The following is a 25,818-nucleotide window of genomic DNA, read 5'->3' as shown; positions in this document are numbered from 1 at the left end:
ATAACTGCGTTGATTGACCGAAGCGTTAGAGAGGGGGAGGGGGGATGAGTGTGAAAGGTAGTATCAGTCGAAGTGTACACGAGAAAGTCACACGAAAACAGAGAAAATAAAGTGAAGATTTTTGTATCATTCCATATTCATTTCCTTTTGCCTTACTTCTGTGTTGGCTCCTGACACTCATATATGGCATATTTATACAAAAAGTGAACAGGATGAGTTATATCCTTAGCACGGTGAAATAGGGTTCGGCGACGGCGAAATGTGAAACCCTTGTTTCGATTACTGAACTCAAGAGCCGCCACCAAATGGACACAAAGCAACAAATGTAGAAGAAGGCTAGTCTATCTACTGTTTTCGACATGCGCGCAAGCATTCGTGTGCGCGTCTGTCCGAGCGTCAGCCTATTTCGTGCGTGCAGCCTCATAATATTGACCCTTTCAGGTGCTCAAAAAGATCGTGGGCGGTGCGCAGTTGCACAAATGGCAATTTGTTTTAACGGTGCGTTCAGAGTTGATTATATATAACCCTATCTCTATGCGCGTGTGCCGTAGCTAGATAATAGTCTCACTATTTTTCGTAAACTTGGGTCATGCGTGCCCGTTGAAAATCGCTTTGTCATTTTCGTGCGTCGGCGATATTTAATTGGCAATAGAATATACATAATCCAAGATTTCTGCCTCTCAAATTTTTAAACATTACTAACAAGGAGAGGATTTTAGGTGTACGCACTTGTTAAGGTGGGTATCCACTTGTTACGTATCCTCGTATCGTATCATTGGGTCTCACGCAAAGGCGATACGAGGATACGTAACAAGTGGATATCCACCTTTAGAGGACCGCAAAATAACAAATTGTTATGTGGTTTTTTATTTTGACTCGTTTGCATATTTAGGGAGTGAAACCACCCCTTAAAGTTCATAAGAAGAGGTACAAAAATATCTGACGACAAGAATCATCCACACAGCAAGTTATGACGCCAATGAAATAGCCAGTGTTATTATTCAACACAATGTTATAATATTCTTTAAACTAACAATATAAACTTTTCTACTTCTTCTTATGAACTTTAGGGGGGGGGGGGGGGGGTCTTACCTTCTAAATATGCAAATGGGTCAAAATAAGAAGACACGTATTTGTTATTTTTCGGTCCTCTAAAACATATCTGAAAACCAAAGCCATCGGAGCCGGACACCTACAAACCTCTACTTTAAGTAGAATTCCACTACATTACTTTTGATTTCCGTCTTATTTTGTCACGTAGAATCACTCATTGCATTTTCTACTACCTGGTACCAAACTGTATAGTAGAAAAAATAATATTACAATTATGTGTTCTAAAATAATATTATATGTATAACAATTCTATGCACACATATGTGAATATAAGGTAGTTAGGTACTTTGGTTTTGTTCAACACCAAACTTCGATTGATTTACCTACAGGCTTTCCTCCCAATTATTTTGAAAACGAATCATTAACTGAAGAAGACAAAGCTAATGTAGGTAAGGTTAATCATTATCACAGTTTGACTCCTTTTGTATAACTTTCCCATCACATTTATGATTGAATGATTATATTTTCCTTTAGCTAGCACATTAACCCTTTCATTACGGCATATATTTCGGCGAAAGTGCTTTTTCTTAATTTATTTTTTATACTACCGGAGATGCGTACTAAAATCGGCCCACAATGGGCCGGATTCTCTTATTTACCGCCATTTGGGTCTTTTTTTTAAGATAACGCAGGATAAATTTATTCCTTTCTAATGATGTATAATTCAATATTTTTTACATTTATTTATTTATGGAGCATTGTTAGTTTTACGTATTGCTAAAAGTGAATTGGATTAAGTGAGGCGCGCGAGATGTCCGAACGGCGAGAAAAACAAAAGAGGCCCGTAACGGCGACAACGGGCGATCGGCGTCGATGGTGGCGTGAGCCAGTTGCTCGGAGACCTCCGAAGCGTGATCCATGTGCAGACTCTTATCCCTTATATTTGTTTTATCTTATTCTTTTCATTTTATGGTATGAATAAACTTCTTTATTATCTTGCGATCCTGTGAGTTAGCCTTATTAAAAAGGAATCCTATATTTATTTATTTTTCAACTTTTTTCACTTAATCGTGATAAAAAAAAATTGAAACTGTTCATTTGCTTCTTTATTTAATGCCCCTTTCAGTGGTTTAAATCGAATGTTCGGAAAACTTTTCGTTTCCAAGTTGTAAGGAAAAGTCGAAAAATAAAGGTATGCAGCCAAATATCGTTTTGTTTAAATTAAAAGCCAAGATTTTGCGCTAAACATCATCTTCCATTAGTAATTAATGTAAATAATCTATTAAAAAATATTTCTGACTACAGTTAAGAAAATTGCGACATTTTTTAAAACTGACAAGGAATGTCTTTCAAGTTCCAACGATTCCAGTATTTTAAAAAGATGGAATCTCTTCACTGCACCTTCCTCTATATAATCATGCAAGAATCACTTCCCACTTCGTCCCATTTCTCAAAATATTACTGTTTGAAGTCATCATCATCGCGTCAGTTTCTTCACGTTCATGTGTTGCATCCTTCTTTGATGAAACTGTTTAAGGACAATTTCAAGAATCGCTACAAACGAAGATTTTTCAGATTACTTTTTACGTCAGATCCATATATCTACTGTAAGAACAAAATCGAGTAACAAAAAACCGAAAACATTAGACCCAGAAGCTGCAGAACTTAAAGTTCAATGAAAGAAGCGACGCCCGTCCTTTACTAGTACATATTATGTTATATATCATGGAAAGAGAATTATTTTTTCTAATTTTCAGTTCCAATTTCATTATGATATTTCTTATGACTCAAGTATTATACAAACATGTCACTGCATGAACGTGAAGAAAATTACGCGACGCTGATGACTTCAAACAGCTATATTTTGAGAAATAGACGAAGCGGGAAGTGACTCTTGCATGATTGTATAGAGGAAGGTGCACTGGGAAGATTCCATCCTGTTCAAATGCGGGAGTCGTTGGGACTTGAAACATATTCCTTGTCAATTTTACAAAATGTCGCAATTTCCACGACTGTATTCAGATTTATTTTTTAATAGATTATTTACATTAATTACTAGTAGAAGATGTTGTTTCGCGCAAAAGATTGGCCTTCAATTTAAACAAAACAATATTTTTCGGCATTCTTTTATTTTTCGACTTTTCCTTATAACTTGAAAACGAAAAGTTTCCCGAACATCCGATTTAGACCACTGAAAAGGTCGTTAAATAAAGTACCAAATGAACAGTTTACAATTTTTATTATCAAAATTAAATGGAAAAAATTGAAAAATAAATAAATGTCAAAAATATTAAATTATACATCATTAGAAAGGAATAATGTTATCCAATTTTTTTGGCGTCAACTTCATTCCGATATCTTAAAAAAGGCCGAAATGGCGCCAAATAAGTGAATCCGGCCCACTGTGCGGCCCTACGATCGATGACTCGTTACGTGATGTCGACTAAAGTCGGTGCTCGTATACTGGGCTCAAGAATATCGTTTCAACTACCACTAATGCAGGGTGGGGAAGGAACCCCTTCCACGCGGCTGCCCGGTCTAGTGAAAATGCGCAGGCTGGATGCGCGTGATTATTATGTGGTCCCCTCATCGAACTGATTGAAAATATAAACTACAGTAAATCCTCGTTACCAGCCCGTTTCTACAATGCGTTAGGAGCCCGGCGACTATCCCCACCATTTCTTGGAATCCTTCGACGAGGTATCGATATTTTGAAGATATCGTTTGATAATGTGAAATCCCTACATTCAGTACCTTTTATAGCTATTAGCTGTATTGCTTTTCGGCAAAGTTATAACGATATAAAGGAGTTGGTCAATTTTAAAAAAAATTCTTCAAATCGTGAAAGTTTCACGGGGAGTATGAAATTTGTTTCACAAATTGCATTTACACCGATCGAAAGTGGCTACTTTCCTGTGTAAAAAGAGAGTAGTTAATTTCTTGTTCAACATCGAGCAAAAACCGTTTTTTTTTTAACTTTAGTTCAGGCTTGGGAATTACGTGATCTTTTCGGCCGAGTCTTGGCCCCTGCGGCGGCCGAGCTGCTTGGATCGCATCAGGCCCGTATCATATGAGCCGCGAGTGGCGCATTGACAAAACAAAAACGCATCGACAATCATGCTCTCTGGGACGATGTGGAAACCGTGGTTTCTATTTTCTTACGAAAAACAGCTCGTTTGTCTTCGTTGTTATGACAATTATCACGTGTCGGTTTTCGCTGCGAAAACTAGCATGTTTGAACGGTTTGCCACGAAAAGTAGCATGTTCCGACTGTAGCTACAAAAAGCAGCATATTTGGATGGTTAGCTACGACACATCGAGTACGTCAACTTAAATACCTTCCGACGCGATTTGTATTTAATACTAGGTCGGTAATTTATAAAATACCGTACTTAAATTATGTAGATTAAATTTTTCAAACGTGTTTCCTTTTGGAGATTAGATGGAGTTATTATTTTTTAAACAATATTTTCAAAAGTTGAATTCTTCGATGAAAAATTTACTTCAACAATTTAAACTAACCACGCGCCGAAACGTGATAACTTCTGCAATAGAACCCAAAACGTGCTATTATTCGTGGCGAAACAGGATAATGTGCTAGTTTTCGCCGTAAAGTACGAAATCTGCTATTCTTCGTGGCTACCCCTAGTAGCATTTTTGATTGGCCAACGGTAACCAACAGTTGAGAATTAGTTGGAATATAGTTAGTGTTTTGCCTACAAATTCCCAACATAGGGTCTACGGCAAAAAACTTACGACAGTTTGCCTACGACTATTCAATGTTGGGCCTACAATTATTATGGTTGGTTAATTAACAAAAAGTTACGACAGTTTGCCAACGAATATTCAATGTTCGACCTACAATTATTATGGTTGGTTAATTAACAAAAAGTTACGACAGTGTGCCAACAAATACTCAATGTTGGACCTACAATTACTATGGTTGGTTAATTAACAAAAAATTACAACGATGATTAAATGTCGTCTTACAAACGTCAGAAAATTTGCTACATCGAAAAACCTGTTATTATATACCAAGTTGTGATTTTTCTTTTCTTGTTTATAAATACGTAATGAGGACGTCTGTGTTAAGACGAATGTAAAATTTTAAGGAATGAGTCTTAAGGTCGAGTGATGATATTTTATAGAATATTTCGCGTCACTGCGCAGTTTTTATAAACAATTAATACTATTATGTACCTAGAAATTAGAACTGTTTACAAGAAAGTGTGTTGGTTAGCTCTGGGTAGGGCGCACTTTTCCCCCACTCCTATGTCCCCTCCTACGATGACTCCGATTGTACGTCACCTTGTTCAGTACTTTATTCATAAGGTTCTTCTCACTTCCCCCGATACGCCCTGTTTCAATAATGTAGAGCTGAAAGTTTTCGAACCGCTGGAACACCAGCTCCTGTCACTGGACGGGATAGCGGGGGGAGCTGCTTGAAGGTCTGGGGGCCTGCCACGGTCCCGAGTTTCGGGCAGCTTTCCGAGCTCCCTCCGTCCCACCAAGTGGATGGCAATTTTTTGTACGATTCGTTTTTGGTGCCTTTGTTCATAATGATTATACTTGATATCCAATAAACAAAATTTTATAAAAGAAAAGTGTGTTGGGTAGTTGCGAACAGCGGTTGCTTCGTAAGCGGAAAGTTTAGGTTCGATTCTGTTCTCACTGCGAAATTTGTTTTTTCCTAAACCAGACCTGGAGAAGACGTCTTTAAGGGGGTAGACACGGGTAATGCAACGCGCTGTATACCGACACAATCTGGCCCAAGACATGGGTTTGGGAAATTACGTTGTTAGTCCTTGTATGAACAGATTTTGGGCTGGGTGAGGTCTCATTCGAAAGAGGAAGGTTCAATGCAGTCCGTTCTATTCATGGTCGAACAAGATTGTGTTGATATCTAATAATATGAGTATCCAAAATAGAGAAAAATTCGACAAAATATACTCACAGATGCTAAGTATTTGTACACTTGATAAGGTTATGGCTGGTTAGACTTGACAAAATAAATCTACACAACTCGTTAAACAGAGTAATTGTTTATTTTTCGTTAAAATTGTAAGGATACATGCTTTAAATAAACACCCTACAAACAAATAAACAAACGTTAGTAGAACATCTGTTCTCATCCGAATGGAAATTTTGATTTCCTAACCACGAATAATTACATTTTCCGATTTCATAAATATACTGTTGTGGTGTAATGATAATATTTTATTAGGGTGTTCCAAGTTATAAAAAGTTCACAAATGTAGCACGAAAGAACGAAATAGCCACAAACATTTATTGTCATGTAGCATATAGGTTATATTTTGTGTCACTTCGAAGAGGGGAGCACATAATAATCACGCGCATCCGGCCTGCACATTTTTACTAGACCGGGCAGCCGTATGGAAGGGGTACTTTCCCCACCCTGCATTAGTGGTAGTTGGAACAATATTCTTGAGCCCACTGTACACACAGGTCGTCGCGTGGATGCCGGCTAGAGTCGGCGTTAGTATTGAAATGTTTAAAGGGTTCTATAATATAAGTGTTTTTTAGAGTTCAATATTGCGCGGAACGTTATAGGGAAAAGTCGCGAAACATGCCATTACCACCAGTACTCATTCTAACAGATTGTAGCACTCGATTCAACAGAGCAATGTTCTATGCAACGTATGTGCAATCAAAGAAGGATCTGTATATTATGCATCATTAGAGTGATATTTAACTACATCGTATTTACTACTGTGTATAATAAACAAGTAATTTATTTCCAGATTCGTTTGTAGTTGAATCGTTCACAGCATACGATGCACCGAAGATCATTATGGGAGATTTTATGAAACGAATGTTTTGTTGAACACTTACTTAGCATTTATTCAAATTAATTTCTGGACACTGTTACATGCAATTACAATATAAATAAGAACAGAATTATTTTGAATGAAAATCTATAAAATGTACCCGCTGTATGCGGAAGAATAGAATGGGCATTGAAAGTAATATACTATAGAAAAAAAACAGAACTTCATGCAATATTAGAAATTTGTAGTAGATATTCTATAGGATGCAGTCATTGAAGGACCAAAACGAATTGAAACAGTATGATAACAAAATTTGGATAAGCTCCAATTATGCTCTATGACATAGGACGATCTTCCTCTGCAATAAATTAACGCATTGCAGGGCGTAAGGTTTTGAAATGTGCCCCTTCAAATTGGTGAGACCCTTTCTAAGTGATTACTACTGCCAAGAATATTTTGTTTACCTCGCCTCGAGTGACCATTCGGGGGCACTCGGACAATACTTTCGATGCTTTCAAACAAAATATGAACGTGAAAACACGCCAATGCCATGCACAGGGTGTAAATCCCTCCACATGAAATCACGCCGACGCCTCTCAAAGTGTTAATTTTGTCGGATGAGCAGTATCAACTCACGGTTGGCACTACAGAAACAATAATTATTGTAAAAAGTATAACAGACAACACAAATAAAATTATTAAATTTTTTTACAAGTACATGTATAACATATGTAGGTATATCATGTACATCGCCAGTGTATATTTTGCATATTTGAATATGTTATAATTCCATAAACATCAGGAATTTCATAATTATCACTTTTTGACACATATTATCTGGATAAGATAGAATGTTAAATGCAATCAAAGTTGTATCGCTTGTTATTACAATATAAATTCAAAATGGTTGTGTTTTGAAAATAAAAGAAGCTGCTTGCAATGGTAACCATATTTCTCCACACACCAAGAAAGTGTGTAAAATTAACCAACATTTTTTAGGAAACGTGTAACGGGAATAAACGTAACGATAGAAAGTAAATCTTGGTTACTCAGCGTCTGAGCCGCATCATTGAGGTGATATGCAACTATTGGCAAACATTAGCGCGACATGCATATGAACTATGTACCTGATTCCTCGATGGAAAGCCGCTCCATCAGCCACTCGATAAGGTCATAACCTGCAACATGCAGGCAGCTTACTGTTGTGTCTCGGTCATAAAACACGATTAAGCTTACTACACAACGCAGGTACCGATGATACTCACCCACGAAAGCTGAAGGGATTGAAGTAAGAAACTGTTTCTGGCTGCGCACGGGTACCCCGTTCATAGGGTCTTGCATCTCCCGCACCAGCCCCTCCATCTATAAAGAAATTCAATCAATCGATTAATCCTCCTATTAAACGTTTTAAGTGGCGTCGGCGTGTTTTAATGTCAAGGAATTTCCATTCTGTTCAAGATTCTGGCGTGTCTTTACGTTGATATTTTACGGAGTGTGTCGGAAGTATTCGGGAGACCTCGGATGTTTACTTTGAAAATAAACCAAACTAGAAATTCGCAATGTACAGGGTATAAGGAAATCATTTGTCATGGCTTTCAGGGGTGAATCTACATCTCTCGATTGGTGGATATTTGTTAAAAAAATCGCCCACAAAATTGTTTATAAAATTAAAAATAAATATTCTGCGCATTGAGAAGAGAAAAAGCTTAAAAGAAATCATATGTGGCAAACAAGCCGTTTGATTAGAAATTTTTTTTAAAGTTTTCGCAACGATTTGATTCTGTAGAGTAGAATTAAGGGCCCCATACACGTTGCCATCTGCATCGCTACACCTTGAGATTTGTGTCAGGTATCAAACAACACATACACGTTGAAACGGAATCATGAGACATCAGTTCAGTTCAAAACATGGTACTGAAATGTTGCCTCCACCACCGGCGTGTATAGCAATTGCTGTAGCATTAACAGAATCCTTAAAGAGAAAAAGGCGGCAGAGAAGAGTATGGGCAAAGCAATGGCTATGTGAGAGAAAGAAGTATACTGTTATAAATTTACTGCAGGAATTAAGAGGTCGTTCTGGTAATCACGCCGCAAAATTCGACAATATTCAGGATTTTTTTCTCAGTGAATACAATGAATAACAATGTCAAACTTTTTTTTCATTTATTAAGCTACTTGTAATATATACGGAACAATTTTTTAAAAACACTTTTAATTGTGTTTTTTCAATGTTATCTGGAATTCAAAATCGTGCCGTCAAAAAGAAATACCTCCCTGGCGGGAGTGATTTAAGCTCGCAGACTCATCTGGAACAAAAAAAACCAAGCTGATTCTTAATCATTATGAGTACCGCTACCACAGGTGCCAGAATTAGCCACGTAAGTCAAAATTTAACAAAATTCGCGCATTCAAACTTCAAGTTTCGAAATTTTCCATTTTTACTTGAAGTTTGAATGCGCGCAATTTTGTTAAATTTTGACTTACGTGGCTAATTCTGGCACCTGTGATAGCGGTACTCATAATGATTAAAAATCAGTTTGGTGTTTTTGTTTCAGATGAGTTGTTGAGCAGAAATCACTCCCACCGTCTTTTCAAAGGCGCGATTTTGAACTCCAGATAACATTGAAAAAACACTATTAAAAGTGTATTTAAACAATTGTTCCGTATACATTATAAGTAGATTAATAAATGAAAAAAGTTTGACATTGTTATTCATTGTATCCACTGAGAAAAAAACCTGAATGTTGCCGAATTTTACAGCGTGATTACCAGAATGACCCCTTAAGAACGAATGACCAAAGTGACTTCAGAAACTATTTGCGAATGAATCACACAATTTTTAATAATCTTTTGCACGTATGCAAAGTTCTATGGTTTCTGGGTGCTTTCGCCTCTCGTTTTTCGATTTCCGTGAAATTTCCTGGTAACATTCGTAAGTGCTAAACTTCTAAAAGTGTCCGTCTATGACAAAAAAAGTAAGCCTTGGTAGCACGATACAAGAAACAATAACATACACGCTGAAACGTACAGATATTCGTATCAGTTGCAGGTTCGAGGTATCGGCATTTCAGTACCTAGATACAGGCGATGATACCAGCTGATACTGATACATCGATACTGAGAAAGTCAAATACACGTTGAGATTTGTATCGTGATACTAATACTTGCAACATGTAGCGATACAGAGCTCAACGTGTATGGGCTCCTTTACACGTAGAGGTATACGCCTCTACTGCTCTGCCGCTTAATAGTATCTACCCGAATGGTAGCGCTCGAAATCAGTGACATTTAGAGACACTATAATAAGAGGCTGGCCACGTGCCACTGTCCACCATATTTGGGCTAAATCCTACGAGAGAGAAAAAGATAACCACTCAACAATTCTTATGTTTATGGCGGTATTTTACTTCTGTCTATTTCACGTAAATAGGTATTGTTGCGGCCGCAAGCAACGCGCCGCGCCGCGCGATTCAAACAGGTGCCCGCTGACTCATCACAACAGCTGATGAATCGGCCGCGGCGTCTTTGTAACGTTTTTGACCGCTAATCATCTTCGCGGGACTCTCGTTCGGCGACCGTTAGTTCTGAAAACAGCACCATCGTGACAATACCGTCGTTTGATTAGAGAAAAGTCTTATTCGCGCCCATTGCGCTACGTGCTGTCTTTACGTGGAATTACCCGTTCATCGCATCGCGCCCACGCGCCTACGACATCTGTATCGTCTTCGTCCTGTCGGTATCAATTGTGGTGTATGACGGTATTGTATTTTGTGTTCACGACTCTCAGTGAGTGCACTGAGTGATGAAAATAATCCTGTGTCGTCCAGTTAAGAGACTATTTCATTATCCCGTCATTCTTCCCACGAGTCGTCCCAGCGCCGGCATTTCGAGGAATAGGTTACCCTCAACAGCCCAAAATCAGCCCCTTCTTCAAACGCATATTCTGAAGTGCTAAATGAATATAGAGGTAATTTTTTTTTAATTTTTAAGCATCATTTCGTTGATTTTAATGCGCAAAAAGAAAAGTTTAAATATATTTATAGGGGAAAAAGTTATAAATATAAATGTGAGAGTGTGTACGCGATGCACCGATTGATGGTGAACACGATTCCGGGCAGGTGAATTACCTAAAACACAAAGTAAAGGCATTTTTATAATCTGTGAGACAGTCTACATCTTCTGCAGGAAGCAAAATTTTGATAAACCAATTAATACAATTTTTATATTAATGTTTCAGATTTTTTCTTTTTTTGTAGGAAAAATATTTTTTATCTTTTTTTTAAGAATTTATATTGAAAATATGCTCCCAACACATGGAGGGGAATAGTTTCCTGCAACTCCCTGTAAATTTTCATTCAAATCGTTGGAGCGGTTTTGGAAATCTTATGTTTACCGTTTTGGAAAACGTAGCTTCTGGGAAATTGCGTTTAAAGTTGGACATCGTTATGCGATCTCATGTGCAGGCTCGTACATTATTTTCTGTAATTCCATCAATTTTTGGAATTTCGGGGCCCGGTTGCGCTTAAAATACGTAGAAAAGATGTAGCTAGCGGAATATGCAAACATACTAAAAACCAATTTTCGAAAATCTTGAGGGTAACCTACTCCCTTAAGTTCGCTTTACGCGGAATCAGGTATATACATAGGTATATCAAGAAGTTCTAATTGTGATTGATTCATACAAAATAGGTGGATGTACAGCACTCTTTTACAACAATTCCCCCCAAAAGGTTTATATTATGAGGGTTTTTCCAAAATGTCCAGAACGTCGAGCTTTATGGCTACAAAATATTCCTTTCAAACATATATTTTTTTAAAAAATGTATTACAAATAAGATTGGTATAATTGACACATTTAAAAATCAGCGGGAATAGATGAAAAATGGCGGACCAATCAAAAGTGGTCTTCTCGTGGCCAGACACTTATTATAGCGTCTCTAGTGACATTTAGATGTTTCACTGCCTCGGGAGCGTCATGTAGTTTTTCCATTCGTTCCCGTTTGCTCGCACTCAGGCTTAAGGGGGCCGTCTCCGCGGGCCTTTGAATGTGTGAGTACGCTCACACAAGCTAGGAAAAGCGTGCACGTATACGCGTGTAGTAAGCAAATCGTAAATTACAACTTTCGTCCTGGAATCGGCCCGAAGGAAGTTTTTGCGGGTACAGTTGCCTTCAGTAGACATCTGTGCAGGGTGGTCTGGTGCGTTTGAAAGCTAATAAGCACCCCACTTTGAAATAATAATGAATTTATGACTCGAAAACTGTCCGAATGAAGCTTCAAGGCTTCTCCGTTGGTGGCGCTAATGGTGCACTGCAGCCATGTAGCACCAGCGTGACGTGTCGGCAGGGCCGACGCGAGGTTAGCTGGCGCCCTTGTGCAAAAAAATTTTTGTTGTCCCCAATTTTTTGCACTTGTTTTCTATTTAATATGTTTAAAAGAATTACATTTATATTTAGTTTATGTGAGGTGTTAGATTCCTTTATTATTAAGCGTACGATCTAGTTTTTTTAGCGTACCATTCGGCTGGCGCCCTTGTGCGGCGCATGGTTCCGCCGGGCCTGCGTATACGCGATGTAGTAAGCAAACCGTAAATTACAACTTTCGTCCTGGAATCGGCACGGTGGACGTTTTTGCGGGTTTAGTTGCCTTCCGTAGACTTTCGTGCAGGGTGGTCTGGTCCGTTTGAACGCTAATAAGCACCGTACGTTGAAATAATAATGAATTTACGAATCGTGTACTCAGGATAGCCCGAAAAATGACAGAATGAAGCTTCAAGGTTTCTCCGTCACCGGCGTTGATGGTATATTCGTGCCTTGTACCATCAAAACCGGTGGAAGTCCAATCTAGCCGATAAATGTAGGAAAGACATAGTTGCCGAGACGTATCGAGAGTCGAATCGCGCTGTTGCCGCATTTCCCCTATCAATATTTTTCCATCGAGGAGGCTTGAATGAATCACGGCGAAGCAGTTGGAGAACAGAGATGGGTAAAGATAATATCTGGATAAAGTCAAATAAAAGATACTACAGTATTGTCTCATGGAACGAGAGCGAGCAAGAGGCACTGAAAGCGAGCGAGGGTGGTGCGAGATAGACGACGAGATATTGTTTGTCTCGCTCCGTCTTTCGGACGCCTGACACTCCGTCCTCTCCGTGCGCGATCGTCGCGCAGGCAAAGCGTTCCATCTCGCTCCCCCTATCAGCTAAAAAGAAGCGAGAAACGAACACTGAGAATTAGGGCTCTGCTCGCGATACGAGCTCAACGCCGCGCCGGTCCCGACCAGCGAGGATTTGGGCCGTTCGGCGGCGCACAGTGGGGCATTTGGGGTCGAAACACGGCACTAAGTCCTTTTACAAAAATATCGCTAAACTGCAAATTTTCTTTTACAGGTAGTTGATTGCAGGTATTGGATTGATTTATTGTAATGACTATAACTTGATTAGAAACAAAAAATATATAAAAAAATGTTCTGTTAAACGATTTCGTCAAAAAGGCACTAACAACTAAAAAATACTTCTAGTGTTGTGCTACAATTTCGATGGTGTTTTTCAACTTTAAATAAAAACGTGGTTCAGGATATTTCATAACAGAATATGAATCAATTTAGTATAGCCTCAAGTGTCGAAATGAATTTGTTGCGAGATATATTGCTCCACGATTTTATGTGAAAATACACCATCGAAATTATAGTATAAGAAAATAAATATTTTTTAGTTTTTAATGCATTTTTCATAAAATCGTTTATTATAAATTGTTTAATATACTTTTTCTAGTTTTTAGTGTTTGTGGATTTACATTACTCTTATTGCTGTGTGTAGTTTAACAGTTTGCTTGAAGAATGGTTGATTTATTGTTATGGGTTATTATTTCTTGGTGACTAGGTAATTTTTTCACCCACTCGGAGTTTTTTCATAATTTTGTATTGTCAACCAAACTACGCACCTCTGCAAAGTTTCGAGGGAATTGGATGGTTGGAAGTGGTTTAAAATTGAGTTTCCAGATTTGAATCAAACAAACAAACAAACAGAGGATCGTAGCTAAATAAAATCGTTTAATGGGACATTCCCAAATATCAGTATTGTTAGTACTGAACTCTGGTTTATATTGATAAATTTTTACAACCGTGGAATAACAATTCCGAAGAAAACCATGTACAAAACTATTATTGAAACAGACAATTCTTGTTGATATAAAAGATAATTTGATGTATAGTTAGATGAAAAAAAAGCGGCATATGTTTTTAGAAGAATTACAGCATTCATAAATTTCATTACGATCGGCGTGTTACACTTCGGTGATGTACCTTATTCAAATTGTATGCTTTGAATTTGCACATTGATTATACAAAGTATTGCATCGTTCTATGTATAAATAAATACTAAATTAGTATTGTTTCATTGACATGTTTCCTAACTTCACTACTCAACCTCTCTATCTTTCAATAGTGCTATCCTCCTTTACGTTCAGCAAGGCTCTGATGCTAGACGCAGGAATTGGCGGGCTCCAGCTACAGCTGATGCACGAGGAAACACCTACAGCGGTGGTTATGTGTGCGTGACTGACGCACCGCAGTTCCCCACACATAACCACCGCTCCTGTCGATGTTCCCCCCTCCATCAGCGGTACATGGAGCCCGGCGATCGCTGCCTAGACGCAGCTCTCGTGCCGTATTCCTCCAAGCTTCTCAATAGAAGGAGCTGTGGCAACAGCGCGGCAGAGACGGAGACAACAGAACATGCGGCAACTATGCTGTCAAAAATTCGTCTACGTAGAGTATCGGTAGATGTCACCATTGTACAACTTCTTTTTACCGACCGCAGTAGTTTCATTAGGGTCCGTCTGTTTACAAGGGCGCTTCGATCGATTCGGACCATAACAAAAAGGAGACGGCCCCCTTAAGGAGTTCATACACGTTTAGATCTGTAGCCATACATGTTGCAAGTATCAGTATCGCGATACCTATCTCAACGTGTATTTGACTGTCTCAGTATCGAAACATTGATACATGCATCTTGCATATCGCTCACCCTCCTGGCAGATAAGCAAGAAGCCAGTTTCATGAAACATGTATCGCGATCTGTATCGATACATTTATAGATACATATCTCAACGAGTATGGGACCCTTTAAATCGAAGCACAGCTGTGATTCCGCGGATCGATATCTATATAGTGTGTCCACGGGAACACTGAACAGCTGAATATCTCCTAACGTATTGGAGATAAAAACATATTTCTATGGAATTGCATATTTCGAGGGGGCAAATTTATTGGCGCAGATGATTCTTTTCCGCTTATTATTTTAAAAGATACGTTGTCAAGTTCGGTTTTATAAATACAACTATTTTTTTTAAGGTTTCACTTGATAGTGCGTTCCAAGACAAATTCAACAACCTATAATGTATACACCTTATTTCCACTGGTTTTCAAGATATTGCGCTTCCAAATTTACTGATTTTCACTGGAAGAAAACCCGTTGGAATAGCAAGCACCGGGGGTGATCGTGGTTCGCACGACGGGTGGCACGCGTTGGGCATTGCCTGTTGAAACAGATCCCTACCTGCCAAAGGTTTACGTCAGGAGTGGCAGGCCCAAAAACTGGACAATTATTTCCGTCAAAAATGCTAGGTATAGGAAATGCGAAATAAGAGACTATTCGTGAAAATTGATTCATATTTTCCTACTTCTCCTTGCGTACAAATTCTAAGTAAATTTTATGACGTTTTGAAACATTAACGGTACGCTCCTCGAAACCGCAAATGTACCTACCTAGCATTTGTGCCGTAAAAGAATTGTCCATTCTTCGGGCCTGTCATTCCTTACGTAAACCTTTGGCAGGTAGGTATCTATTTCAACAGGCAATGTCCAACGCGTGCCAACCGTGACACGAACAAGACCACCCCCGGTGCTTGCTACTCCAGCGGGTTTTCTTGCAGTGAAAATCAGTAAATTTGTAAGCGCAATATCTCGAAAACCAGTGGAAATACATTATAGGTTATCGAATTTGTCTTGGAACGCACTATTAAGTGATCTCTAAAAAAAATAGTTCCACTTAAAAAACTGAACTTGACCATCGTATGTTGTAAAATAATAATCTGAAAAAAAGAATCGTCTTCGCTAATAAATTTGCCCCTTCGACCCATGCAATTTCATATAAATATTGTTTTTTTATCTCCAATACGTTAGGAGATATCCAGCTGTTCAGTGTTCCCGCGGATACACTGTATACATATACGGGGTGTCCCAAAAATGGTGGAGCTCCTTGGAAGGGGTGACTCAGGGGGTGATTTGAAACAACTTTTTCCTTAGCGAAAATATTGTCCGAAGCATCGTGAACGAGATATTAACAAAAAAACCCGACCAACCAGAGTGCGAACCTTCCTCTCGAGCTTCCGCGGTAGCGTTGACTACGCGGTAGGCGGCTGCGCTAGTACTACGAACAAACAAATCGGCATATATCGAAGGAAACCGCGCAGAATAAAAAATGAAAAAGACGTAACATACAAAATCGAACTTTTCGTAATCTTTTGGTTATTATTTAAAGTGAATAATGAATAAAAGATAAATCGATGAAAATCATATCAAATGTAAACAGACGAATATACAGTTTTTTTTAAAGCATAATCGAAAATAAGAAGTATTTGGAGTGAGAGGATACCCTAATTTCCTTTTGTTAATATCGTACATACGAAAATGTAATGTAACAGGAAATGAACGAAAAGTGATCGTAGTTCGTTATTGTGATAAAAATCCCTAATTAAATAACGGCCAACACTGTTGCTGATAACGAATAAGACTGTTTATAAATCCCGCAGAAAAATTTGTGTACGGAAATTTGGAGTGACCCCTTTCAAGGAACTCCACCATTTTTGGGACACCCTGTATAAAAGAAGAAGTCCTGACTGACTGACTGATTGACTCATTAATGCCCAGCTCAAACTGCTTATCCTAGGAACGTGAAATTTAGAAGGTACATTGTTTTCATGACGTAGGCACAAACTAAGGAAGGATTTTTGGAAATTCCATCCTCAAGGGGGTGAAAAGGGGTAATATATATATATATATATATATATTTAGCTTTACAAAGCTAATGATATAAAAAATTGCACCAATTATAATAATGTCTATTTATAAAAACCAAAAATGTATTAAATAATATTAAGCAGATATATTTTTATACAAATAAATATTTCAATACGAATAAATATTTTATTCAAAATACTTGGCGCTGCGCCCCGAATTGGTGTTGCTAAACTGAATAAATATGTATAAATTGCATTAAAATCTTTTTCTTTCTTTCTTGTCTCAGTGGTGTGTTACGAGCCGAGGCTGAGGGCAATGAGAGTGGCGGCTGCGAGGCCGAGGATTGAATTTGTTTGTTGGAGTTTGTTAGTAGCGGACGAACCAGGGTCTGGTATCCCCGGGAGCCGCTATAAGGAGGTTGGATGTCGTGGACGAACCGGGGTCTGGTATTCCCGGGAGCCACTAGGAAGGTAAAGTTTCACGGACGAACCAGGGTCTGGTATCCCCGGGAGCCGCTAGGAAGGTGGATATCGTGGACGAACCGGGGTCTGGTATCCCCGGGAGCCACTAGGAATGTTAGTTTAGCCTCGTAACTTTATAATGTGATACACCTTGAGCGGTAAAGGGGTATCTCTGTGGGTTGGTTTCAAAGAGGAAATTCGGATGATGATTGAAAAGAACACTGAATTTATAATAACTAATTATATTCTGTAAGTTCAATCTTTACAAATGTTTCTGTATTCGTTTTATCGTGGTACCTAGGTCCACCTCTCGGTTTTGACGCACTGAGAAATGCGGGGGTCTCAAAAATCAGAGTTAACAGTCACAACACCTATCAGCAACTCTACGTACTGTATCGTAAAAGTTGGTACAATGCTCGAAGGAGAAATACTACTTGATCTAGCGAGCCCTCTTTCGTCAACGCGTGTTAGACTTGAAATGAGCCCCCGAGTATTGATTCGTGGCCCTTTTTATATCATGAAATTCGGCTGAAAAGTAGTGGGGAAGTGAATACCTTCATTGAATATTAGGGTTTCCGGGAAAACTCGGTTGCATCCCACCACTGCAGGAAACTGTGACCCCGCCGGGTCACGTGCATTCCGAACACCCGAAAGGGTTTAAAAGTTCAAAGATAGGGCTGCGTATGTAACAGGTGTCTTGTCTTGTTTTATATATTAACCAAGACAATTAACATTTTTTTGGTTTCACAGCGCCAAGTGTTTTGAATATTTATTCGTATTGAAACATTTATTTGTATAAAAATATATTTGCTTAATATTATTTAATACATTTTTGTTTGTATAAATAGCCATTATTATATTTGGCGCAATTTTTGTATATCATTAGTTTTGTAAAGCTAAATATAGCACATAATATATTTACGACAGTTTTTTTCGTCCGTCTTCGCGCGTGCGTTTACGTGGCGCACATTTTTGTACCTTTTTTTTTTACAAAAGGTGATTTTGTGGGGTGCAACTGTTACATACATTATGTGTATAATTAACAGGGTCCATCTGTTACGTCCAATTATATATCAACTTGGTTCTTGCTCACAAGGATTACCCACACAAATGCCTAAAAACCAATTTCAAGGGGGTGGTGAAAAGGGGTGAAATGTAGTTTCATGGAGTCCTTGATATCTCTTAGGCCCGAAGCGAAGTGTGAGTATGCGTCGAAACGATGAGATTGCTGCATATGGTATCTTTTTATTTTTTCTCATTGAACAGAGTGTGATGATATGAAAAAAGTTTAACATTCATTTTCAGTAATATAAACAATTTTGCGGCAAGTTTATTCACAAATGTCCACTGAAAAAGAGGAGAGTTTCCCCTCAGAAAACAGTGACCATTACTTTTTATACACTCTTACATACTTTCCCGGCTAAATAATCATTCGGTTGCGCGAAAACATCTGCGATACCGAATTATTACTATTTGAAATAACTATTATAAGAGAAGATTTCTTATTGATACTGTTGCGAGCACCTTGTATAACTTCATGGCCAACTGGTGCTCGCATCCGAAATTAGAAGGCGGTCGAAAAAGACCGACAGAAGTTGTTATCGATTAACCATCAGTCTTGAATTGGCCGAAATCGTTGACGGACGTACCAAGATTATTCTACTTGATATTTAAATCTGTTACATTGTACAACGTTATAGTTGTCCTTGTGATTACTGTGTTATTGTGATCAAATAAAGCCATGGCTAACGAGAAGACACTTTGTGACGTCTCCCTCAGCGCCGTCACTCCAGGAAGGGAGAGGGGACTCTGCCTGTGAGTCACAATCAGCCGGTATGCAGGGTTCATGAAAGAGTGACACAGCGCGGCATATCGGGTCGAAAGGCGGTACCGAATCCTTTTGCAAAAGTATCATGTGAGCACATGTGAGTCATAATGTAGCATGAATGCTTTTCATATTCATTCAACTTTAACGCGTCTGCACGGTTTTGAAAAGGTCAACCTTCGAAATTCTTCAGAACTAAGATTGTTATAAGTAGTTTTGTTGTTTGCTTAATTGAACTAATTGTTGGTGGGATTAAGTGATGTTAAATGTATTTGAAGTATACCAAATTTCATTTTGATATCTCTGATATTTCTGGAATTATACCTTACTGCAGTGCTGGCCAGCGTAGTAAGTCTTTCGCGCAGCGTGCCTTTCGTTGTGAGGAGACCGCGTGATGCTACGAAGGCTGCAATGACGAGCTAGCCGGGCTAGCGTGTTCGCGGTCAACGTCACGCGGTATCCGTAACAACGCGAACGAGAGTGGGAGAAACCCGAGTGAACGCGTACACGACCTCGGACAACGCTGCCGTACTGAATATTCTCCATTTTCATTGTTTATTTTCAACGGAAGTTCAGTGGAGTTCAGTGTTCTTACTGGTCGCATTGGAAGGAGAAAAACCTTTAACATACAGGAAAAATTGGCTGCTACTGGGATAGTTACAGGGGCGAAAAGGGGTGCAGGACGCGTTTTTTTTTTTACAAAAATGCCTTTCCTGCCATTGAAATTCAAAGGAATTGAAGTATTTTCACATGCGAAAGATGCGGAACTTTTTCCCTCGTACATAGTACACGATATTATCCGCAATTCGTACATAGACAGTGGAGGAGTTCTCAGGGTGAAGCTGGCGCGTGTCATAAATCGTAAAGATCTATCGCAACGAAGGCAGCTTGTAATATTTGTTAAAATTAATTAAAGTATGTTTGTTAAATAGTTTTGAAGTAACATAAACATGGCTTTTAAACTCGGTACTCCAATGTCTCGACTATGTCATGAATATAATTTTATTTGTTGCAACCGCGCCCAACGCGTCGCACCGGCCGGTTTTGAACGCGCGCCCGCGGCGGCATCAACATAGCTGCTGAGCCGTTGCGACGCGTTTGAATTGTTTTTTGATCGCTAACGAGTTTGAGCTGGGCTCGCCAGGCGACCGTTAGTTCTCGGAACAACATCGCCGAGACACGATCCGTGACACGCACCTTTGCGACTTTTCTTTTCACGCCCAGTGTTGCGCCCTGTATTTTTTCGAACATTGGCGATCGTTCGCCCTGTGCGCACGAGGTTGCATCCACATTCTCGGTGTATCGCCCATCTCTGTTTGTGAAGTTTCTATGTGCACGATGTCCGTCACGAATCGACGACCAGCCAATTAAGAAAAGTGTTTCGTCTGTGCTCGCCTTCCCACCGAGTCGCGTCAACGCCGAGAATCTGCTCCGCTCTTCGCGGAAATACTGTTCTTGAAGTCAGCGGTCTTGTCACATTGGAACATCATCGATCTCTATCTGATCTTACTTGCCTTTTAAGCATTATTAATGGTTACATCGACTCTGCGGACATTTTGGCTCCAGTTAATCTTTATGCGCCTATTGTATCTCTCAAGATCACCTTCTCTTTTTTTACTTATCGAGACACAGCACTTCGTTTGGTATAAATAACTCCATTAACAGGATCTGTAAATTAGCGAATCTGTATAGCGAACATGTCGACCTTTTTAATGGTACAGTGGCCACCTTTAAATACCGTTTGCGGTCTTTGACTCGCAGTAATGCCTCTGTACACGTCCATTAATTTTAATTCTAATTTTAATTTTATTAGTTCAGTATTTCTGTTATTTTCTTGTATTATTGTTTATTTATGTACTGGTTTTTCTTCTCTTTTCTTTTCTTTCACATTGTCTCATTGTTAACTTTATGATTTATTCACTGTAAACTAAAGGGTCTTTACCCGCGAATAAATAATAATAATAAATAAAGATTTTAAAAATATTAAAGTTTATATGATTTGAAACTTATTGTTTACACATTTAATGAACGATATACAAAATGGCAGACCTCCAAGTGGAGGATAAGACCTTGGCAGACGTTGATGAAAAGCGCGATACGTGGCTTGCGCGCTAGTGCAAGGGAGAAGTATACATCTGTTTCTTCCTTACACTAGTAGGACCGCCACGTATCGCGGTTTTCATCGACGTCTGCCAAGGTCTTATCCTCCACTTGGAGGTCTGCCATTTTGCACATCGTTCATTAAATGCGTAAACAATAAGTATATGAAATTTCAGAACTGCAAGAATGACGTAAATTTTGCCGAATATTTTGCAGCTTTACTTCGATCTGCCGGCCATTTCTCCCCTGTCTAGTTGTCTGCCAATAGCTACACGCTCTTTGTACCATCTTGTACTATGTAGATACTCGTCAGTCTGATGCTCGAGCTTTGAGCTATTACATACATACTAGCAGAAGTGACAGAAAGATTTTTCAAAGTTATTACTTATTAAGCATTGCTATTTGTTTATTACTACATTATTAGTGTATTAGTTTATTAATATTGTTGTTACTGTATATATATAGAAACAATGAGTCGTGAAAAAGTAAATGCTGCTCATAAATACTTTAAATATGTTTCAACACGTAATGAATCAATGTGTTCAATTAATGAGTGTGCTTGTGAAGTTGCAGTAAGTATTTTTTATTTAGGGAAGTCCAAATTTGTAAGTATTCGAATATTATTGTTTGACTCATATTTGCGTAATTTTAGGGAAAATACGGCACCAATTTGTTGACGCATTTATCTACCAATCATCCATCTGATTTCACTTCAGTTATGCTTTGCAATCAAAAGCGAAAAAAGGAAGAAATAGAATCTGCAAATTCTAATAATAAAATTAAACGTATTAAACGCGTATATTTAGTGACAATACATGGCCGGTCTTTTAGTCTAATCAATGATACAGTATTTCAAAATAATATGAACATGATTCCATCCACTTTAAATATTTCATCTGAAGAAGTCCGTAATGAAGTTATACTAATAGCGAACTTGTTTCGTAAACAACTTGGGGAAAAATTGAAAGGCAAACTATTATCATTAAAAATTGATATAGCCACTTGTATCGATCGCTCATTTATGGGTATAAACATTCAGTATATAGAGGAAACAAAATTAGTTTTCAATAGGGTAAACGTGCCAATAAATGAACACTTAAGGCTAATGAGTGAACGCTATATAGAATTATGTTTGCAGCGCGATTGATTCCACGTGCTGCAAAAATTATTTGGACATGAAGTAAGAAATTAAAAGAAATCTCTAATTAATTAGTTGCTTATTTGAATAACTTATTTGACTCGTTTTAATAAAAAATGTCCATTCACTGGTATGTGTTCATTTACTGGCACAGCCACCCTACGTTAGTAGTAAAACAAGTTTATGATAGGCACACTGCTGTAATAGTTATTTCAAATTGTAATGAAGACGAAAACGCCGAAAAATTACAAAAATATCAAGTTAGGTGTTACGTCCTTAAGGGACCTTCTACAGATCACCCCGAGCGGTTGGAATGATCTGCCGGGTTCTTGCTCTATTAAGGTGCTAAAGCACGCCTTGACTATGCTTATCAGGAAGAGGGAAGATAAAAGGGTGTTGAATAAAGTTGTACAATGGAAATTAGAGGGATAACAATAATGCAAAGTATACTCTTAGAGCGACGGCGCCCCGTCTCTGATAACGCTCGCATGTCGCTGAACCTGTCGTAGGTCGTGAGCGCTCATGTTGCTCTCGGGTAATGCATGGAAGTCGGCGAACCTGATGTCTCTCGTTTCGCTCGCTCGCTGTTTCGAACGTCTTCGCGGTCGTGGTGTTCCGTATCGGCGCGTAAGGGCACTCTCGGCGGGGCTGTTTCTCGGTTTATCGGATGGAGGTACACTTCGCCTAACCAGATCGGCCGAGCGCGGTTTGCGAGATAGACGCGGAGACGAGGTTGCGATTTTTGGACGGCTCACCTGATCGTCGTTACTCCCTAGATCGAACTATCAAACACGACTGTCACTACTGAGTCCTCCGGTTGAGGGCCATGCCTCGCGCTCCCGAAATCGACGGGGGAAAATCGCCCCGTCGGCACCTGTCGATCGCTCCTTATTAGGAAATATCAGGGCTCGGGCCGTCAACGGTCACGTTGCACTTATACGATAACTTCCTCGGTTCGGCGACCTGACTGCAACGCGCGGGGCGATTCCGCTGAATCGCCGATTCGAAGGAAAGCGACGTGAGGGCAGCAAGCACGGGATGGGCCGGAAGGGCCCATGTAACATAGATCTGCGCGTTATGTAGCCCACACACTACAATTAGCCGTATCGGATATTTTAAAAGATGAAAAAATTGCAGCTACAATAAATGAAGCTAGAAGAGTGTGCAAAAAGTTGCGAATTAAGCCAGTTATAGACTGTCCAACACGCTGGCATGTGACATTAGACATGTTGAAACGTCTTTTGCAGTTAAAAGAATTTTGTAATTGTAGGGGAACAAATAAAGACCAATATGTAAATTCACGAACATGGAGAGAAATTGAAGACTTAGTGCGTTCTTTAACACCAGCACGTATCGCCACAAATCGATTACAGGAAGAGCAGCTTGTGATTGGAGATTTTTATCGCGCTTGGACCCAATGTAAATTAGAAATGGCAAAGATTAAAACATCATTTGCTAGCAGACTTGTTGAGACAATGACAACTAGCGAAAAAAAAATTTAATAATGACGTCTTTTCAGCAGTTATATTTCTTGACGTACGTTTTAATATCATTTTAACGAAAGAACAAATAGTAAAAGCCACTAATCATCTAGTACACACCTGGCAATACAAACAAAAATTGCAAAAAGAGCATCAGATGTCTACTACCTGAGTTCCAAGTACTTCAACTTCAACATATGAAAATAAATATGAAGCAGATTGTCTCGAACAAATATTAAGAGAACTTGATAATACAAAATGCAGTTGTAATACATGTACTTATACGTTGGATATCATGAGTGTGCTTAGAAAATTGTTAGCCTATCCTCGATTGGATTTTAAGATTTTTGAGGAAGACATTTTACAATTTTAGTGTAAAAATAAATAATTTATCGGAATTATACACCTTAGCCAAAATAACTTTTGCAGTGCCACCAACTAAAGTGAGTGTCGAGAGATTATTCTCTTCCTTGCAATACGTATTATCATATTTGCGTTATAATTTATCTGACCATATTCTTGATTATATTTTAGTTGTTAGAGCTAATGCCAAAAATGTAAATTTATAGATTATAATAAAGACAAACATTAATTACAAACTGCTGCGTATTTTCATATATCCTACACTTTTTTCAAATTTCTATCCAAATTGTTTTGATGCATGAACCAAAATATCTTAGAAATATCGTGAAAATATAACTAAAAATATCTTAAAAGCTTTAATTAATGGGTTACGGAATTAAAAAAATTATCGGTAAACGTATAATAATATATTGGTACTTTTATGAAAATATATTACGTTATGTCAGTGTTTTTACAGCTCGAATTAATAAGAGTTTTGAAGATATACCGGTATTTATTTCGGTTTCGGTACTTCAACGATTTCGGCATTTCACTATTTCGGTTTTATAACGGTTTCGGTACTTATCTGTTTTGATACGATATCGGTTTCGGTATAGCTTTGTTGACGTAATACTGGTATGACAATCATACCGGTTTGAAGTCCCTGGTGCAGACCAATTACTTCTCTAGAAACCAAACAGTTGAATGAATAGCGCCATTTCGCTTTCTTCTGTGTTTTTCTGGATTTATAGGCTATAATAGGTAAATTGAGGTTACATTTAACCTCTTTTGTCAAAGAGCGGTGTATAGAATCGTATTTAAAATATACTTCTAAGTTTATTTTCATTTAATGTTTGGGATAATAAGATAGTAGAGATATTGAGGGACAATGCAGCCAAAGTATTTGGTCATATTAACTTTTCCTTTCAAAACTAACGAGAAAACCATCTCTCGCTGCAGAAAGAAGAGATGGTCGTGTTATAATTTTTGTTTATTTTTTTATTTTTTATTATTATTTTTGTTCATTTAGTTTATTTATACACTTTTGTATTCATTTACCATGCTAATCGCCAGTAGGTAGTTCACTTTTTCTTTGATGTGTTATTTACTTGTTTAGCGTAAACAAATTAATTATCAATAAATCTGTAGCTGTATTCATTCAAAAATAATTTTGCTTTCTTATTTGTTATTTTTCCATGAATAATTATATGAGTGGTCTCTGCCAACGACGAAAACCATTTCTCCAGGCACCTCGGTCAGATGTCATCACTTCAGTTTTCCACCTGATTTACAATAAATATTGTCTTAATGGAAAATATCGACCAGTTTTTCTGAATCAGCATAAAATTCTGAACATATTAGGTTTGTTCTGATAAAATAAGTAATATCTGTATTAGTTTTAATAGCCATTTTATATTAGGTCGACCGCGTCTCTCGGATTTACCCTAGTGTGACGTTCTTACGATCCGACGTTATTAGCGTGCAGCTTGAACAGCTCTTGCATCTGGGAGTCTTCCGCTCGTCCCTGCTGTACCACCTCAAAGATTCGCAACATCTCGATATCTTCGGTCTACGAAGTTTTGAGCCGGTCTAGTAATCCCCCGCCGCAT

At 38.5% G+C, this 25,818-nt stretch overlaps 1 protein-coding gene across 6 annotated transcripts in view; it reads right to left on the bottom strand.

The window, feature by feature from the left end:
• LOC143372209 (uncharacterized) overlaps positions 1-25,818 on the bottom strand; it is a 568,382-nt gene that overhangs the window by 407,723 nt on the left and 134,841 nt on the right. For 3 of the 6 annotated variants that reach the window (XM_076818227.1, XM_076818226.1, XM_076818228.1), the window contains exons 3-4: positions 8,108-8,204; positions 7,970-8,020 (exon numbers count right to left, since the gene is read on the bottom strand). In XM_076818227.1, the coding sequence (XP_076674342.1) occupies positions 7,970-8,020; positions 8,108-8,204 (148 nt within the window). Of the gene's footprint in view, positions 1-7,969; positions 8,205-25,818 lie in introns of all 6 variants that reach the window. The other 3 variants (XM_076818223.1, XM_076818224.1, XM_076818225.1) reach the window with 1 other exon arrangement.

This window comes from Andrena cerasifolii, chromosome 8, assembly GCF_050908995.1.
Source record: "Andrena cerasifolii isolate SP2316 chromosome 8, iyAndCera1_principal, whole genome shotgun sequence".
NCBI lineage: Eukaryota > Metazoa > Arthropoda > Insecta > Hymenoptera > Andrenidae > Andrena > Andrena cerasifolii.
The sequence above is the reverse complement of the archived record's forward strand: the minus strand, read 5'-3'. Positions and strand labels throughout refer to the sequence as shown.